Raw genomic sequence first — 20050 nt, forward strand, 5'->3', positions numbered from 1 at the left:
GTGCAAAAATGAAGACAGTATTTACTGATTGGTAAGAGAGGATTTAGTCTTTAGTAGATTGCTCAAAACACACATTTTTGGTCGATTTTTCAGTATAATTATGCAATGTAATTAAATGTGAATATTATATAAATTATGGTCAGATGAGACTACTTAATAGTTGCTGCTTTAGAGAATGTTAAACAATGTGTAGCCCATAATTTTATTAAGATAAATTAACCATTTCAATTGACTTTTATTTTGAAATGGAACTGTCGTTACCGGAAATAGTACAAAGTTTGTTTCCGGTGTAAAAGTATTTGGGAATTGACACACTTTCTTGTGTTTTATTTAAAACACGGAAAAATGAACCGAAAAGACGATTATGATTCATATGAAATTGAAGAGCCGAGCGACGAGGAAGGGGCGGGAAGCAGGTAAACAACAATAAACATTTTAAATGAATACAAGAGCGGACCATGCCTCATAGAGCTGAATGATTTATCCTTAAAATATCGCGATCTAATTTCTAAATGACAACGATTCTGCAATGTATATTAAGTACGTTCAAGTGGCATGCATTTGTAAGGTGGGCAAATTTCAATTCGAAATGCACTTCAAGACGCGTTTTTAAATGTTGATAAACTTTATATGGCATCTACAAAACGCAGCGCTCCTGCACGAGACTGAATAAACTTAAAAGCAACGAACAAAGACGTTAATATCCAGCACAAAGTTTTAAAAACTGCAGGGTGCAGCCACGATTACCAAGAGTGTGACAGAATCTCTGTTCAGTTCAATATATTAATAGACACCGATGCAACAAATTACCAAGATCTGACTAAATTAATTCGCTACCCGTGTGCTTTTAAACGCTCACACGCGCGTGCACTTGTGACGAATGCACGAGACTCTGCGCTGCTTTTAATCAAAATACCCCTATTTAGGAGATATTAACGTAAACACAGCTGTTAATGAATTACAAGTGTAGACACGCGATTAAATCTGCGCTGTCTTGACGAGATATTAAAGCAAACACAGCTGTTAATATATTAGTAGACGGGAAAATTCTTCAAAACGTTAGATCTGTCTAAATGTATATAAGCTGCATGCTTGTTATAGTCATTCTTACGGCATCAAATCAGTATCAATGTAAATCTATCACACAGTAAAAAGTGTCAAGTATTTAAGTAGTTTCGTTTTGCATTAAATTATCTTTTTAATGTTTTATATTATATATACTTTTTAAATGTTTAATTGTTGCTGAAAAACATAAAGCACTGTTAACTGTGTTCTCTATTCATTTACTGGCCTTTGAATAATTCATTTACAAGCTTGAAGCAATTTTTACAAGAGAGACACTGAAAGTCTCGTTGTTTTAATGAAAATTGTTCATATTTATTTAAAAACTACTTTTGCAAAATAAGTGTTTTATTGCATATTTGCGAACAAGTGCAACACTAACTTAACATAGAACTTTTAATTATTATTTTTTCTGTTCGTTTTCCTTTTACTTAGCATGTGAGAAACAGGATAAATCGTTATTGTTTTTTTTTATTATGCAGTTTTTTAACAGGATTTTTAAAATGTTATTTTGCAATAATCACAAGGTGCTGTTTGTTTTAAGATGTATTCGTTGCGCCCCCCTCAGATTTTTGGTCGAATTTGCAGTATATTTATGCAATGTAATTAAATGTGAATATTATATAATTTATGGTCAGATGAGTCTAATTAATAGTTAGTGCTTTAGATAATGTAAAACCATTTGTAGCCTATAATTTTATTAAGATAAATTAACCAAATCAATTGACCTTTATTTTGAAATGGAACTGGCGTTACCGGAAATATTACAAAGTTTGTTTCCGGTTTAAAAGTGTTTGGGAATTGACATACGCGTACACTTTCTTGTGTTCTATTTAAAACACGAGAAAAAAAAAATGAACCGAAAAGACGATTATGATTCATATGAAATTGAAGAGCCGAGCGACGAGGAAGGGGCGGGAAGCAGGTAAACAACAATAAACATTTTAAATGAATACAAGAGCGGACCATGCCTCCGCACATGTAAACAAACTGCCATCCTTATCAGAGATATTATTTGTATATATTTGGTCTTTTATTGTCTGTTAGAAGTTGATATTGCATTAGCAGGACAAATATCTATTTAAAATAATATCTGTAACTAGCAACTAGGTAATAAAAACATCACAAACGGCCTAATATTTACTCTGTTGCTTGACGCTTTTTACATCAGAGCATGTTTACTTGTCGAGTTTAGTTTGTATTTGTACCAACACCAAGAAAAACAAAATCCTGGTACATGTTGTATTGGGAAAATGGCTTAAAAAGTTATATTTTATTCATTATATTTGCTGTACGTGTGTGTGTGTGTAATATATATATATATATATATATATATATATATATATATATGTATGTGTGTGTATATGTCGAAGTGTTGTTAATGTGAAAACAGACGTTAGCAGGTTTATGAATCCGCAGGAATCTGTAAGTGTTACATATTCCAATTTGTGTTTCTCATAAGTTCTGAGGATGAGTTGGACATCCTTCTCAACGGCACACCGGATCAGAAGAGAAAGCTCATCAGAGAGTATCTGACAGGGGAGAGCGAGTCCTCCAGTGGAGATGAGTTTGAGAAGGAGATGGAGGCTGAGCTCAGCAGCACAATAAAGACAATGGAGTGCAGCTGGACAGCCTCCTCAACTCAAGGTCTGAGTCAATCTGTTTTAAACATAAACATCTATATACCATAACACATAAACGCACACGCATGTGTTACAGTCCCTTGACAAATGTCACTTAATGTGCATGCTGATTAGGAATTTGAATTCATAGGCCAAACCTCTGGGACCAGTGACGGCACCTCCACAGCAACCAAACAGCCATCTCGGGAGTATGACAGCATTTACTTTGACTCAGACTCTGATGAAGATGACACAGCTGGTAATTGTTAAAAATAATATTATTATTTTAGTTTTTTTTCCTGTGTTGTAACCGGTATAACAGTTGTTAATTTGTGTTTTCTTTGCGGTTATGTATCAGGCAGCTCTCGGGGTCAGAGGAGGAAGCAGCGCTCTCTACTCACAAATGATGAGCTGTTATATGACCCGGATAAGGATGATCGGGATCAGGCGTGGGTGGATGCTAAAAGAAAAGAGTGAGTTTGGGCAGATGTGCACTACCAGTCAAAAGATTGGACACAACAACTTTTTATTATTACTATTCTCCACATTTTAGAATAAGAGTTAAGCCATCAAGAGTATGAAATGACACATACAGTTGAAGTTAAAATGTACATACACTTAGGTTGAAGTCATTAAATCATTTTTTTTAACCACTACACATTTCATATTGGCAAACTATAGTTTTGGCAAGTAATTTAGGACATCTACTGTGTGCATCACAATTCCAGTGGTTAAGAATTTTACATATTAAAAGTTAACTGTGCCTTTAAGCAGCTTGGAAAATTCCAGAAAAGGATGTCAAGCCTTTATGCAATTAGCAAATTAGCTCTGATAGGCTAATTGGAGTCAATTGGTGGTGTACCTGTGGATGTATTTTAAAGCCTACCTTCAAACTCTGTGCCTCTTTGTGTGACATCATGGGAAAATCTAAAGAAATCAGCCAAGAACTCAGAAAAAATATTTGTGGACCTCCACAAATCTGGTTCATCCTTAGGAGCAATTTCCAAATGCCTGAAGGTACCACGTTCATCTACACATGCAATAGTATGTATAAACACCCATGTGACCACGCAGCCATCATACCGATCAGGTAGGATACGCATTCTGTCTCCTAGAGATGAATATAGTTTGGTGCAAAAAGTGCAAATCAATCCCAGAACAACAGCAAATGACCTTGTGAAGATGTTGAAGTAAACAGGTGGACGAGTATCTATATCCACAGTAAAACAATTACTATATCGACATAACCTGAAAGCTGCTCAGCAAGGAAGAAGCCAATGCTCCAAAAAACGCCATAAAAATGCCAGACTACGGTTTACAAGTGCACATTGGGGCAAAGATTTTACTTTTTGGAGAAATGCCCTCTGGTCTGATGAAACAAATTGGCCATAATGACCATTGTTAAGTTTGGAGGAAAAAGGGTGAGGCTTACAAGCCAAAGAACACCACCCCCAACCGTGAAGCATGGGGGTGGCAGCATGACGTTGTGGGGGTGCTTTGCAGCAGGAGGGACTGGTGCACTTCACAAAATTGATGGCATCATGAGGAAGGAAAATTATGTGGATTTATTGAAGCAATTTTTCAAGACATCAGCCAGGAAGTTGAAGCTTGGTTGCAAATGGGCCTTCCAAAGAACAATGATGCAAAGAATGCCACCAAATTTGTTGCAAAATGTCTTCAAGACAACAAAGCCAAGGTATTGGAGTGGCCATCACAAAGCCATGAACTCAATCCAGCAGAACTGAAAAAGCGTGGGCTTTGTGATCGTTACACCAGTTCTGTCTGGGCCAAAATTCCAGCAACTTTTTATGAGAAGCTTGTGGAAGGCTACCCAAAAGGTTTGACCCAAGAACAAACAATTTAAAGGCAATGCTACCAAATACTAACAAAGTGTATGTAAACTTCTGACCCACTGGGAATGTAATGAAAGAAATAAAAGCTGAAATAAATAATTCTCTCTACTATTATTCTGACATTTCACATTCTTAAAATGAAGTAGTGAACATAACTGACCTAAGACAGGGAAAGTTTTCTATGATTAAATATCAGGAATTGTGTAAAACTGAGTTTAAATGTATTTGTATAAGGTGTAAGTAAACTTCTGTCTTATATTGTATGGGAATTATGTAGTGACTAAACATTGTCAAACAAATCTAAACTATTATACAATTTTAACTATGTTTAGCTTCTTCAAACTCAAAGTAGCCCTCCTTTTGGCCTTCAAGTGAGGTGTCCAAACTTTTGTGAATTACTTCTGCTGAACACAAACAAAGATTTTTATAGTAATATTTCAACTCTGTAGGTCCTTATAATGCAAGTGAATGGTGACCAAAATTCTGAAGCTCCAAAATGTACACAAGGACAGAATAAAAGTAATCTATATGACTCTGTTGTTTAAATCAATGTCTTCAGAAGTAATATGATGGGTGGGGGTGAGAAATAATCCTTTGTTTGTGTTCAGCAGAAGAAAGTAAGCCCTACACATTTGGGATGGCATGAGGGTGAATAAATTATTTTCTTTGCTTTTTGGTCAACTATCCCTTAGCTTGATGCCATGAATCTAATTTGTTTGCGTTTAACACAGGTACAGAAATCAGAGGCGCCTACCTCCTTCAGCAAACAGAAAAAACAAGCCCCCGGCTCTTCCAAGCAGTGATGCTGTTCTCAACTGTCCAGCCTGTATGACCACCCTGTGCCTGGACTGTCAGAGGTATGGTTGCAAAGCTTGTTTTTCAAAAGTTTATAGAACTGAAACAGGGATTTGCCGATAAAGTCAATTATTTCACTGGACTATAGATTCATAATAAATTAATGAAGGTCTTTTCAATCCACAGACATGAGAAATATCGAACACAGTACAGAGCCATGTTCGTGATGAACTGCACTGTCAACAAAGATGAAGTGCTGCGGTATAAAACGGCCAATAAGAGAAAACAGAACCGGTGGAGGAAGAAAGCTCGTCAGGAGTCCACATCCACAGAGGCAGAGATGGAGACAGAAGCTGGCCTGACTGATGCACGCCTAGCGGGAATGGACGAAGAGGAGATGTATTATCCAGTCAAATGCACAGAATGCTCCACTGAAGTGGCGGTTTTTGATAAAGAGGAAGTGTACCATTTCTTCAACATTCTTGCAAGTCACTGCTGAGGACATTTGCTGGACTTGTAAATAAGTTTTGGTTCGTTTTATGTAGTGCAGCATAGAAGAAACCAGTAAACTTTAGGGTAAAGAGAGATATGAAAGTTATTTGGGGTTGTTTGCGACAAGTGGTTATGTTGTTTTATGTATAAGTGTTAACACTTTAATATGATCCATCGTGTACATTATATTTCATAGCTCCATGAAGGTTTTTCGTTTGCCTCTTTTGAGGTATGTTCTTTCCTTTTAGGACATTTTTTTTTTTATACCCACAAGGAACATAATAATTTTGAATTAAACAATATAATATGACCTGAACATGCTTAAAAGCTTTTTACACCACTGGAAAAGCAATTCAGGAAAACACTTTATCAAATACTCACATTAATGGTGTCATTTGAATAAATGTTGTTTTGATTTTATAGACTGTGTCAAAAATATTATTTTCTTAAAGGTGCACTCAGTAACTTTTGTCTTTGTCTCGTCTTGGACTTACACCTAGGGCCTTGGGTGCAACATAATTTAAAATCAATAGTTTTCAGTTTCAGATGCCATTGTGGGAATTTAGTATTCACAGTCAGCCATGATTAATTTAATCAATGAGTGAAAGTGTCTAATAGGATGATTAAGCGAGAAGTAGTCAGCTGGTCACGTGATTCTAACGTGGCACCCTCTCCATGTGGTATAAAACGGCTCTTATAAGGTTACTGATATGACTGGAATCTTCATTTTAATGTGAGTGCTGATGATTTCCTACATACATTGCAAAAGTACAATTCATATAGTTCAACTTTTTTAATGAGGAAAAATTAGAGTGAATCTTTAAAAATCCTTTATCCCGTTAAGTTCAGTATTGTTCTATGGCGGTGGGAGACTTTTATTTTGTACTAAATCAAATGGCGACTAGATTTTGGTGGTGGGTGTAAGCAAAAATTGTTATTTTCTTTGGTCTCCCATTCCCCGCCATTCAAGTTTAGCCAAATATGACGGCTTTCGTGGACGTGTGAAAAGGGTCCATTAATAGATTTGGGAAGCTGCAGACGTCCTGTAATGTGACATGCTATAAGCAATCTAAAACTATTTAAATCAGCATTTTACTATTTCTTTAATTATCATAATTACATTTGTATGCCCCCTATACAATATTAGTACTTACGAAAAGAAATTTGTCACCATAGTAACTTTTGAAATAACTAGTTAAAGAAACCCAAACCTTTAGCACCTGAAATATATTTACACTTAATAAAAATTAGAACCTGACGTCTTAATCTTGATAAAAATAACAATAAAATGTCAAACTACCACTTGTGTGGTGGGACTTTTATTTTGTTTCAATCTCGATCCACCAATCAGCGCAATCGGATGATCGACCGGAAGGGAGTGGAAGGACTAACACGAGCGAAGTGAAAACATGGCGTTTGGAGATGCCTGGAAACAATTATCGTGGTTTTATTACCAATATCTGCTCGTAACAGCGCTTTATATGTTGGAACCGTGGGAGAGAACTGTCTTCAGTATCCTTTTGCGATAAAATGTTGTGGTTTTGTTTAGACGCAATATTTGAGATGTTTTCTCATTCTCAAGCAAGAGATTAGGCTGATTTAATCAATTTAGTTTTATTACTATTCAAATGTTTACTTGCGATTCACGAAATGGGTAAGACAAAGACACAAGTTGTATTTTCTCTAAATGAAAAATAATGTATTAACTGTGTTTTGGTTGCCGACAAACGCCCGACGCTTTTTGATATCTGCTTATGCAACAGCTGATAAGTCTCAGTTTCTCGTTTAAATTCAATTTGTATTAATACGTGCATGTGAATTCAGAGGGTTTTTATTTAGTGTTAGTCCATGTCCTGAGTGAGTCATGGTACGCATTTCATGTGGGTGTAACATTTAAATAAATATTCTATGTTTAATGTTTTAACATGTATTAAACATGGACTATTCCTTTAAATGTTACAAGCTGGTAGCTGTGTTTTGGAACATGGTTGCTGGTTTAAGCTGGTCCTAAACTAGTCGAAGCTGGTCCAAGATGGTCATTAGTTGGTTCATGCTGGGAGACCAGTTAAAGCTGTTTTTTGGAATATGTTAGCTGGTCATTAGCTGGACCATGCTGGGAGACCAGCTTGGACCAGCTGGTCATGTCAGCTCAAGCTGGTTTTTGGAAGATGACCAGCGTAAACCACCAGCAACTATATTCCAAAACACAGCTACTTAAGCTGGTTTTTCCACTAGGGAGTCAACAGCCTTTCTGGCATAATCTTGATAACATAAAAATTCTTGTTGAAATCGAGGTTACAGTAAGGTACTTCCAAAAGAAATGAATGGGGCCAATTTATTTTAGTAGGGTTTAAAGGCAGAAATGTGAAGCTTATAATTTTTTTAAAGCACTTGTATTTAATTCTTGTTAAAATCAGTTTATTATTTGAGCTGTAGAGATGTTTAAATCGTCGATTACAGGGTTTATGGCGTTACGTCAACATGGCAATGAACGAAGTTGTAAAACTGGATATAACCATAGTCTTTCTAGCAAGTCAGTCCACCGACGGACATCTTTGGGATGCTCTCGGGAGAATATTTCCGGTCATTCCAGTGCAGCTCCTATCTACAGGTGAAACTCGAAAAATTAGAATATCGTGCAAAAGTTCATTATTTTCAGTAATTCAACTTAAAAGGTGAAACTAATATATTATATAGACTCATTACAAGCAAAGTAAGATATTTCAAGCCTTTATTTGATATAATTTTGATGATTATGGCTTACAGCTTATGAAAACCCCAAATTCAGAATCTCAGAAAATTAGAATATTACATGAAATCAATAAAAAAAGATTTTTAATACAGAAATGTCGGCCCTCTGAAAAGTATAATCATGCATATGTACTCAGTACTTGGTTTGGGCCCCTTTTGCATTAATTACTGCCTCAATGCGGCGTGGCATGGATGCTATCAGCCTGTGGCACTGCTGAGGTGTTATGGAAGACCAAGATGCTTCAATAGCGGCCTTCAGCTCTTCTGCATTGTTTGGTCTCATGTCTCATCTTTCTCTTGGCAATGCCCCATAGATTCTCTATGGGGTTCAGGTCAGGCGAGTTTGCTAGCCAATCAAGCACAGTAATACCATGGTCATTGAACCAGGTTTTGGTACGTTTGGCAGTGTGGGCAGGTGCCAAGTCCTGCTGGAAAATTAAGTCAGCATCTCCATAAAGCTTGTCTGCTGAAGGAAGCACGAAGTGCTCTAAAATGTCCCGGTAGACGGCTGCATTGTCATCAACACCAGCTGATGACATGGCTCCCCAAACCAACACAGACTGTGGAAACTTCACACTGGACTTCAAGCATCTTGGATTGTGTGCCTCTCCATTCTTCCTCCAGACTCTGGGACCTTGGTTTCCAAATGAGATGCAAAATTTGCTCTCATCAGAAAAGAGGACTTTGGACCACTGAGCAACAGACCAGTTATTTTTTTCTTTAGCCCAGGTAAGACGTTTTACATTTGAAGCCCATGTCCAGGACCTGTCTGTGTGTGGTGGCTCTTGATGCAGTAACTCCAGCCTCAGTCCACTCCTTGTGAAGCTCCCCCACACATTTGAATGGCCTTTTCCTGACAATCCTCTCCAGGCTACGGTCATCCCTGCTGCTTGTGCACCTTTTTCTTCCACACTTTTCCCTTCCACTTAACTTTCTATTAATGTGCTTTGATACAGCACTTTGAGAACATCCAACTTCTTTTGCAATTACCTTTTGAGGCTTTCCCTCCTTGTGGAGGGTGTCAATGATGGTTTTCTGCACAACTGTCAGGTCAGCAGTCTTCCCCATGATTGTGAATTCAACGAACCAGACTGAGAGACCATTTAAAGGCTAAGGAACCCTTTGCAGGTGTTTAGCTGATTAGAGTGTGACACTTTGAGCCTACAATACTGAACCTTTTCACAATATTCTAATTTTCTGAGATTCTGAATTTGGGGTTTTCATAAGCTGTAAGCCATAATCATCAAAATTATATCAAATAAAGGCTTGAAATATCTTACTTTGCTTGTAATGAGTCTATATAATATATTAGTTTCACCTTTTAAGTTGAATTACTGAAATTAATGAACTTTTGCACGATATTCTAATTTTTCGAGTTTCACCTGTACTTGAATGGTAGAACAGTGAAATCTAAAAAACGGTCAGTCAAAATTATGATCAAAGAAAATATTTCAAATCAGCAATGAAATCTGATAATATTGGAATCATAAATTGTGCTTCTTGACCTCGTATTACACTGAAACACAATTTTTCCGGCTTGTATAGCACATTAGCGAGTTTATAGAGTGCAAAAGTCTGGTTCCGGAAGTAAAAATCCCATTCATCGAATTCATCAATATCCCATAGACGAAATGATTTTCAACGATAACTTATAAAACGTTAAAGGCAGACCTACCATGAGCAACGAGGTTGTTCATTGATGGTATATACTTCCGTTGAAGCCATCCATCTTCGTTATCTCAACTTCATTGTTTAAAATCGTGTTTGATAGCGGAATACATTGTAAACAACTACATTACCCATAGTACATCAGAGAAAGATCCACCAATCAGAGAACAGTTGGCAACGAAAAGATTTTGTGTGTAGTCAACATTATGGCACTAATGGTGTCAACTGACCTTAACTTGTTTATTTGAATCTGGAATAACTGCTTAAATAATTAACATGATTTGATTTTCTGGTGTGTCCTTGGAAAGAAGATTCTGGGAACATGCAGCCTTATTTCATTTAAACTAACCAGTTTCACCTGCTTCACCTCTTGTTTAATGCCATGAAAAATATAACCCGTTAGTGATTTACTGTAGTCATCACGTGTGTGTCACCTGACACACAGGAAGAAGGTTTTTAGTTCTATAAACACACATAATAATAAAACCAAAATGATAAATACAATATTTTAACCAGCTGATATTTTTTTTTTTTAATTGATTAAATATTAATAATACATTTTTAAAATACACTACATTCAAAAGTTTGGCCACTTTTTTTTGTGGTGTAGTGACACCTCAATCTGGGTGGCAGAGGACGAATCTCAGTTGCCTCTGTGTCTGATACAGTCAACCCGCACATCTTATCATGTGGCTTGTTGAGCTTGTTGCCGTGGATACGTAGTGCGGGTGTGGAGGCTTAATGCTATTCTCTGTGACATCCACACACAACTCGCCACGCACCCTACTGAGAATGAGAGCCACACATTATAGCGACCACGTAGAGTTTACCCCATGTGACTCTAACCTCTCTAGCAACCGGGCCAATTTGGTTGCTTGGGAGACCTGGCTGGAGACACTCAGCCCACCCTGGATTTGAACTTGCGACTCCAGGGGTGGTAGTCAGCGTCAATACTCTGAGCTACCATTGATATTTCAAGCTAAATTGACACTTAATAATTTGCAGTATATGAATTATTAAAATCTATAATACGTTTTTCAATTTTAAGATCAGCAGTTACAGAAATACTCAAACCAGCCCGTCTGGCACCAACAATCATCAATGCGATTTATCTAATCAGACAGTTGAGTGGCAGCAGTGCAGTGCATAAAATCACTCAGATACAGGCATGAGGGGGACCTACACAATATTAGGCAGGTGGTTTTAATGTTGTGGCTGATCGGTGTATGAAGTCATGTTTTCCATAAAGACAGTTTCCTTAATAAGAACAACAGATACTCTGCTCATCACAGTTACAGCGATGGCAGTCTACACAGGTTATGTGTTCATGCCCCAGCACATAATGGCTATATTACACTATTTTGAAGTGGTCCAGTGACGTCATCTACAGTGATCCTCAGGATGCTCCGATCTCCCTCTAGTGGCTGGGAAGATGAACTGCCCTAGAACTCTATAATAAATGCCTGTGATCACTGCAAAGAAGGACAAATGTGTATGTTGTGGGTGAACAAAGTTGTTGAGTGATACAAAACTGACTTATTGTCTTGTATGTGTGGCAATATAAGTGACTGTCTGCAACTGGAAATACAAACACGCTGCCCTGTCTTTAATTAAATCCTTTATATAGAACCGTTTTTTAAAATAATGCTTCAGTTTTCTTTCATGGTTTCTTCAGATGATGAATATATTTTGATATAAATGTGTATATTTAATTGTATACATATTTGGGAGGTTGTATAGAGATTCATTTTGACTGACCTAAATCACTTGGTTTGCCATAGTGGAATGATGAATTATTGATCCACTGGAAATCTATTTTTATCAGCACTGTGAGTCATGCGGTAAATAATTATCTTTGTGATGCTTATGTTGATACTTCAGGTCATAAACCAGAATCTGCTTTTGTGTCCGTTAACCAGAAAAATATTGTTAAATGATTCCTTTCTTTAATTGACTTGGAAATGTAGCCCATGTTTTGTTCCATTTTATGTTGTTTTGTCCTTTTTTATTCTCCAACTAATTCACGTCCGTATGGGGTTTTAACACTTTGACTTCTGTATTAAAATCAATGTCATGACCAAGTTTTAATCAATGTATATATTTACTTGATATTATCATTATTGGAACAAATATGTTGCTTATACCAAAAAATGGCAGTTGAATTGTGAGTAATGGAAAATGTAAAAAATGTGCTCCTGGTCTCCCCTAGTTTTATGTTAATTTAACTATTACTTTAAAACAGATTTGTTATGGACTGGGACAACAAAGTTGTGTGTAGGTGTGGTTATAGACTCCATATAAATGCATGTTTGGTGAGCACATGTCTAAAACTATACAACGATCAGCCACAACATTAAAAGCACCTGCCTAATATACTGTAGGTCCCTTTGTGCCACCAAAACAGCGCCAACCTGCAGAATAGCATTCTGAGATGCGGGTTGGCGCTGTTTTGGTGGCACGAGGGGGACCTACACAATTTTAGGCAGGTGGTTTTAATGTTGTGGCTGACCGGTGTATATCATAGTTGACTAATGTTTATGACTTAAAGTAGATCAATTAACAACATAAAACAGCCAAGCAATGCCAAGAGCCAATTGTTGCTTTAAAACTAGTGTTTTGTTGAGTTGGATTACACATTACAGTGTTTACCTTAAACTACAGATTTTAGGACAAAATGGCAAAAGTATAATTTTCAAATCAATTTAAACTCTTCATAATTTTGCTATACCTGCACTATAAATAATAATGGTCTGAAATTGTAAAAAAAAAAAAAGTTTATTCAAGCTTATTATTATTATTATTATTATTTTTTTTTTTAGAATTCAAACTAGTAAGAATTGGAAGAGAAAAAAATTAAGCTTGAATAATTATTATTATTTTTTTTTTTCAATTTGAGACCATTAGTTACTGTTACTCTATAAATCCTAAAGTTGCCATTAATAAAAACATTTAAGTGGTCCAAATGAAAAAAGTACTTGAAATGTCACATTTTGGAATCATAACTCAAATATATGCGTTCTAACAGTACAAAAAAAAAGTACAAAATTGTGATTGTGAGGAACACCCATAAGCCTTTGTGCTTGAATAAATGTATGTTTGGTCAAAACATATTCTTATGAATATTGTTGTTTTGTTGTAGCTGGTTGTTTGTTGAGATTTTTTTGAAGTCATGAGGGTGTTACCTCAGGTGAAATTTTAATTTAAAGCCATTCTTTTTACTCAATTGTATTTGACAAAAGTGCAGATTTATGTGCACTTAGAAGTACTGATGACAATCCAATGTGCCATATGGATAATCTAGATTAGATTGCAATCATAATTTCTCTTTTTACTCTAGAAGATGTGCTATCACCCAATTTAAATAATTCAATAAAAAGAACAATACCTTTACCACAGATAAGTTGTTTACTTGAGCCAAACAAGTAGGTTTACTAAGAAAAAGCATGCAAACTGATTGCCTTAAATTACAAGGTCAACCAATTAGATCTTACATTGTGCTGGAGAGTCAGCTATAGGTCAAAGCATTACAGTCAGCCTATACCCAGCAACCATTGATATAAAGTCCAGTTCTCAGATTCATATCATTGGCATGCGCTCAAAATGAAAAGAGCAGCTGGTTACACTTTAAACTACAGGATGAGGGTGTTCTCACGTATGCTCTCGTGGGTGACTGGAGTTTGCACATTAGATATAAAGCAAATTGAATGTCCTGCCAGAGTTGCGAATCAAATAAGCTTCATTAGGCACAGAAAGTGTTGGTACATATATGCACTCATCTCACATTTATCGAACGCTGACCTCTTAGATTAACACACATAAAGAAACACATTGTCTGATTCCAACACAATCCAGTACAAGCTTGCCTGCATGCGTTGTATTTAAAATAAAAATATTTTAATATTAAAAGTCTAAACACATAAGTTGCCATTTATGCAATGTACTCCAACATACCCATAGAAAACATCAGGGTGGAGGTAATTTTGTAATACATGCTTTCCAATATATGTATTCATTTACAGAATTGACATCATAATGTTATATTATAATGCATTATGCAACTTGTTATAGCCTCTAATGATCTTCTTTCTCTCCAAGTAGAAACCAAAGCCAACAAACAGATGTCGTCACAAATGTCACGTCTGTGATATCGCCTTAATTGATTTGCTAAAAATAGCATGGAAATGTGCAATTCATTGTGTGCTTAAAGCCAATTCAGAAGCACAGCAGAACAGATTTAACCCCCTATGCATTATGCTGCAGAAAAATACAAATTATGATTAAAATCCCTTCAATGGAACTGAAAGACTTACATACATGCATTCAAACAGTTGATGATATACACTTTATTAGGTATACTAAAATCCTAATAAAGTGCCCGACATGGTCTTCTGCTGTTGTAGCCCATCCACCTCAAGGTTTAAAATGTTGTGCATTCCGAGATGTTATTCTGCTCACTACAATTGTACAGCGTGGTTATACGAGTTAATGTAGCCTTTCTGTCAGCTCAAACAAGTCTGGCCATTCTCTGTTGACCTCTCTCATCAACAAGGATTTTACCTCCGCAGAACTGCCACTCACTGGATGTTATTTGTTTTTGGCACCATTTGGAGTAAACTCTAGAGACTGTTCATCAGTTACAGAAATACTCAAACCATCCCGTCTGGCACCAAAAATCATGCCACAGTAAAAATCGCTGAGATCAAAAATGTTCCCCCATTCTGATGGTTGATGTGAACCTTAACTGAAGCCCCTGACCTGTGATCTGCATGATTTTATGCATTGCACTGCTGCCACATGATTGACTGATTAGATAAATCGCATGAAGTAGTAGGTGTACAGGTAATTCTAATAAAATTAACAGTAAGTGAAACTATGCAGAGGACAGTGTTGGGTGTAATCCAATTACAAAGTAATTATTTACTGTAATCTAATTACTATTTAATCAATCATGAACTTGGCCCACCTTGAGAACTACATCCACCCTTCTAACTGTTCGGCCCACCCGGAGGGTCCTATTGCCCACCTTACATCTTAGAGCTGGAGCCAAGCCTGCTTTTAAGTTCAATACTTTTCTAAAACAGTATTATTGATGTAGATTTATAAAAAAATTATAATATTCATATGCGCTTCTATAACAAGTCATTGTAAGGGAAAAACAAGTGTATGCGACAGTGAATGACAATGAAGGAGATACAGGGCTTTCAGAAAGTATTCAGACCCCTTTCATTTCTTTCCATATTTCGTTGTTGCAACCTTATGCTAAAATGCTTTAAAAAAAAATCATCAATTTACACTCCATACCCCTAATGACGAAGTCAAAACCAGATTTATGATAACTTTACAAATGTATTAAAAAATAAAAAACTGAAATAATCACACTGACAAGTATTTAGACCCTTAAATTGGTACTTGAAGCACCTTTGGCAGCAATTACTTAGTTGAAGCACCTTTGGCAGCAATTACAGCCTAAAGTATTTTTGGATATGATACAACAAGCTTTACACACCTGGATTTGGGGATTTTCTGCCATTATTCTCTGCAGATCCTCTCAAGATGGGAAATGTTGGTGAATTGTCAGGTCTCTCCAGAGATGTTTGATTGGGTTAAAGTCCGGGCTCTGGCTGGGCCACTCAGACATTCACAGAGTTGTCCATAAACCACTCTTGCGTTGTTTTGGCTGTGTACTTAGGGTCATTGTCCCGTCCTGTTGGAAGGAGAACCATCTGGCCAATCTGAGGTCCGGAGTGCTCTGGACCAGGTTTTCATTAAGGATATATCTGTATTTTGCTGTATTCAGTTTTCCTTCAACCCACACAGATGGGAGTGATTTTTAGGGAGGTGAGTGTAACGGTAGCCAGCTTTCAGGTAGCTGTGCATTGTGTAAACACTCCCCTGGCCTCAAGAGGCACACAAGGGGCTGTAGCCTTTATCCTCCTTGTTAGCGCCTGCCTCCAGTGCCTACTTTGCCGGTCCGAATCCTGCTCGGAGCGGGTCGAGCAGGACCGGTGACACCTGCAGCTAAAAAAACACCCCCACAGCATGATGCTACCACCACTATGCTTCACCGTTGGGATGGTATTGCACAGGTGATGAGTGGTGCCTGGTTTCCTCCAGACATGACGTTTGGACTTGAAGCCAAACAGTTCACTCTTCGTTTCATCGGACCAGAGAATCTTGTATCTCACAGTCTAAGAGACCTTTAGGTGTTGTTTTATCTGGCCACTCTGCCATAAAGCCCAGATCGGTGGAGTGTTGCAGTGATGGTTGTCCTTCTGCAAGTTTCTCCCATCTCCGCACATGATCTCTGGAGCTCAACCAGAGTGTCCATTGGGTTATTGGACACCTCTCTTACCAAGGCCCTTCTCCCCCAGGCGGGCAACTCTAGGAAGAATCCTAGTTGTTCCAAACTTCTTCCATTTAAGAACTATGGAGGCCACTGTGCTCTGGGGAACCTTCAATGTAGCCAAAAAAAAAAAAAATTGTAGTCTTCCCCAAATCTATGCTCTGATCTCTGCTGGCAGTTCCTTTGACCTCATGGCTTGGTTTTTGCTCTGAAATGCATTTTCAGATGTGAGACCTTATATAGAAAGGTGTGTGCATTTCCAAATCATGTCCAATCAATTGAATTTGCCACAGGTGGACTCAAATCAAAGTCTAGAAACATCTCAAAGATGATCCAGAGAAATTTGATGCACCTGATCTAAATTTCAAGTGACATAGCAAAGGGTCTGAATACTTTGGTCAATGTGTTATTTCGGTTTTTCATTTTTAATATATTTGTAAAGTTATCAAAGATCTGGTTTTTGCTTTGTCATTATGGGGTATGGAGTATAGATTGATGTGATTTTTTTAAAAGCATTTTGGCATAAGGCTGCAACATAAAATAACGAAGAGGTCTGAATACTTTATGAATGCACAGTATAGATATTATTTTGAATTTGTTGGGCAAAAAAAGAAAACCCTATCTTTTCTGTGAAAAGCATTTTAGACAGTAACATAAGTTATTAGTAATGTAAATTATATTAATGTAAATTATAAAAAAGGAATTGGATTACAGATTTAGAGAACTAATTAGTAATTTGTAGAGAGTTACTTACCCAGCACGGGTAGGGAATAATATAAATAACCAACTCTAGGAAGAATCCTGTTTGTTCCAAACTTCTTCCATTTAAGAATTATGGAGGCCACAGTGCTCTGGGTAACCTTCAATGTAGCCAAAAAAATTGTCGTCTTCCCCAACTTTCACAAAACACAAAGCACCATTAGGGTAACACTAACATGATGCAATAAAAATGAACAACATACAATATAACACAGAACTATAATAATAAAAAATAAAATTACATTTTTCATAAAATAATAAAAATCTGATGGGTTCCGCAGATTATAGTTTTTCACAGTAATTTTAACAATAGTTTATTAACCAACCATGTATCATACATGCCCCTTAACTTTATACTTTTTACATAAACTCAGTATATCCTCATAACAACACACACACACACACACACACACACACACACACACACACACACACACACACACACACACACACTTTAATGATCTTCCTTAAAAAACAGGTGTCTCACTTTACATATTTTCAGTCCAGACTTGTATGCGCTCTAAATTAGGACTTGAAACTTGTGATGGTGTTCACATAGCTCAGTAACGACAAGTGCGCGCATTGCGCTCCTGATTTACTCGATTCAAATGGCAGAATATCTACGACCAGACCACAGAACAGATCCCAGGAGACCAAACAACTTTTACTAGAAATTATTATTCCACATCAATGCAAACAGAAGCAGCAGAACAGGTGTCAAGATGAAACCCATGGGAACTTGGAGATCCAGGGTCTTCTGCCCAGCGAGCTCACGAGACCCAGCAGTAACCGGGCAAAATGTAAAAGATCACAAGCGACTAAATGCATACAAACTAGTCTTACAATACATTGTCCCGTGCATAAACTCCTACGGTTTGTGTATCGTAGATTATTTTCTGGGAGACCGGATTAGCGAGCGCGAGCTGCAGGAGGTGAGCCGAAAACTGGACAAAAGCAAAGCCATCAGAGGGGATAAGATCGCAAGGGGCGATGGCACTGAAAGCTGCTGTCAAAAAATTGGCTTTCTCTTTTACAAGAATGGACAGTCATCAAGCACGCGGAAGGAAAAATTGAGAAGTACAAAATCAGAGTTACTCGCGTGCTTTACATTAGAAAAATAAATAAATAAATAAAACACACTTTACATGACATATTTACCGTTTTTGCCTTAAATAGTTGCGTTATATATTATGGCGTATGCAAAGATTAAGCATCCAAAAATGACAAGCCTAAAACTATGTGTTCTTTGGGAATACATTATGCATTTACATTGCATGCATTTATGTAGCAAACGCTACATTCAAAGTGAATTACAAAAGACGAATAATGCAACTCAAGTGATTCATCATGTGACATCAAGTGTAGCCTATCTAAAATGAAGAAGCTGATCAGAAGCATATAGGCAATAGTAGAGAAAGAGTTAGTATTGTTTAGTTCATATTTTGCAACAGATTATAAAAAGTATGATCTAAGAATTGCTGCACTTCCGCGTTACACTTGAGGACTTGGCTTGTGTTTAGATGCGCGTGTACATGCGATTGGTTGTCTACTCAATGGCGGTTGGGGATGGCCATAAGATGAACCCATAAACTAAGATTTATTACGCTGTGTAATGTCACGTAGGCCTACTCTAATCAGAAGACGATGCAGTCATTTAAATGCATGCAACAAGCCTCATTTACAAAATTATAAAAATGTCCCTTCATCATGTTTATAATGTAAAGCATGCATGGGAGGAGATGGGATCAGTTTCGTGCCTCTTGCTGTGGGCTGACCCTTTTTGCTGGGTAGTCATTGGCTCTGGTTTTAATGTAAATCAACACAGTTGGGTTGAACTCAGACAAACAGAAGAAGCGAGTAGAATGGAATTTAGCATGGATCAAGAATGATAAAATGGGCGGGGCTCAGCGGCACCGAAGTTGATTTAAATTGGTCACGTACAGTGTGCGAGGACCAAATGTGAATTTATGCATTTTAAATTTAAAACAATTAAGTCCTGTGTTTATGTATTTTTATGTATTTAAATTATTATAATTTCTTTATTAAATTAATTTAGCCTATTTTATATTTGCATATTTAATTTTTATACATTTATTATTTTTTTCCAAAAATGTGAATCAATAAATATTTCATTTGAAGCATCAATATATCTTTCAATAAAAAAATAATGATACGTGTTAAATAAAAATAATAAGCGCCAAGAAATAAATAGACCAAATAAATCATAAAACGTGTCACTAAATAAAGTCCAAAGGATTTTTTATTTATTTTTATGTATTATTTTATTTCATGATTTATTTATTAAAGATATACTGAGACACACACACACGGTCAAAAGTTTTGAAGTACATGTCAAAGTACATGTCTGCAAATTCAACTAATTTGAAGATGCTAATTTGATTTATTTTATATTTTGTTTAGTCACAACATTATTCCCATATTTCCATTTATATTATTTGATGACCACTATTCAAATATATATATATATATATATATATATATATATATATATATATATATATATATATATACATACACACACATACATGCATGTATACACACACACATTTATATTCATGTTTTTAAATGAAAGATTTATTTATTCATATGGCACAATGAATCCGCCATTTAATAATAATAATAATAAAATGTGTGTATTTTTGTTCTTCAGTATGACAATGATGGGTCTAATCTAATCTAATCTT

The 20050-nt window shown here is 36.5% G+C and overlaps 2 protein-coding genes across 3 annotated transcripts; both read left to right on the top strand.

Annotated features, from left to right (window-relative positions):
* The first annotated feature begins 288 nt into the window (after nt 1-288).
* Nucleotides 289-6193, top strand: eapp (e2f-associated phosphoprotein). Of its 2 annotated transcripts, none has more exons than XM_052145907.1 (6): nt 289-416; nt 2525-2709; nt 2836-2943; nt 3043-3157; nt 5269-5394; nt 5519-6193. In XM_052145907.1, exons 1-6 carry the CDS (start codon nt 346-348, stop codon nt 5829-5831), a joined length of 918 nt encoding a protein of 305 aa, XP_052001867.1. In that variant the 5' UTR covers nt 289-345; the 3' UTR covers nt 5832-6193. The 2 variants fall into 2 exon arrangements, with proteins under 2 accessions (XP_052001867.1, XP_052001866.1); XM_052145906.1 differs by lacking the exon at nt 289-416 and adding an exon at nt 1851-1987.
* A 1039-nt stretch (nt 6194-7232) lies between these two features.
* On the top strand, nt 7233-13615 carry LOC127657115 (serine palmitoyltransferase small subunit A-like). Its single transcript, XM_052145770.1, has 2 exons — nt 7233-7336; nt 11518-13615. Exons 1-2 carry the CDS (start codon nt 7234-7236, stop codon nt 11619-11621), a joined length of 207 nt encoding a protein of 68 aa, XP_052001730.1. The 5' UTR covers nt 7233; the 3' UTR covers nt 11622-13615.
* Nucleotides 13616-20050: the final 6435 nt, after the last annotated feature.

The sequence above is a fragment of the Xyrauchen texanus genome, chromosome 16, assembly GCF_025860055.1.
Source record: "Xyrauchen texanus isolate HMW12.3.18 chromosome 16, RBS_HiC_50CHRs, whole genome shotgun sequence".
Classification (NCBI taxonomy): domain Eukaryota; kingdom Metazoa; phylum Chordata; class Actinopteri; order Cypriniformes; family Catostomidae; genus Xyrauchen; species Xyrauchen texanus.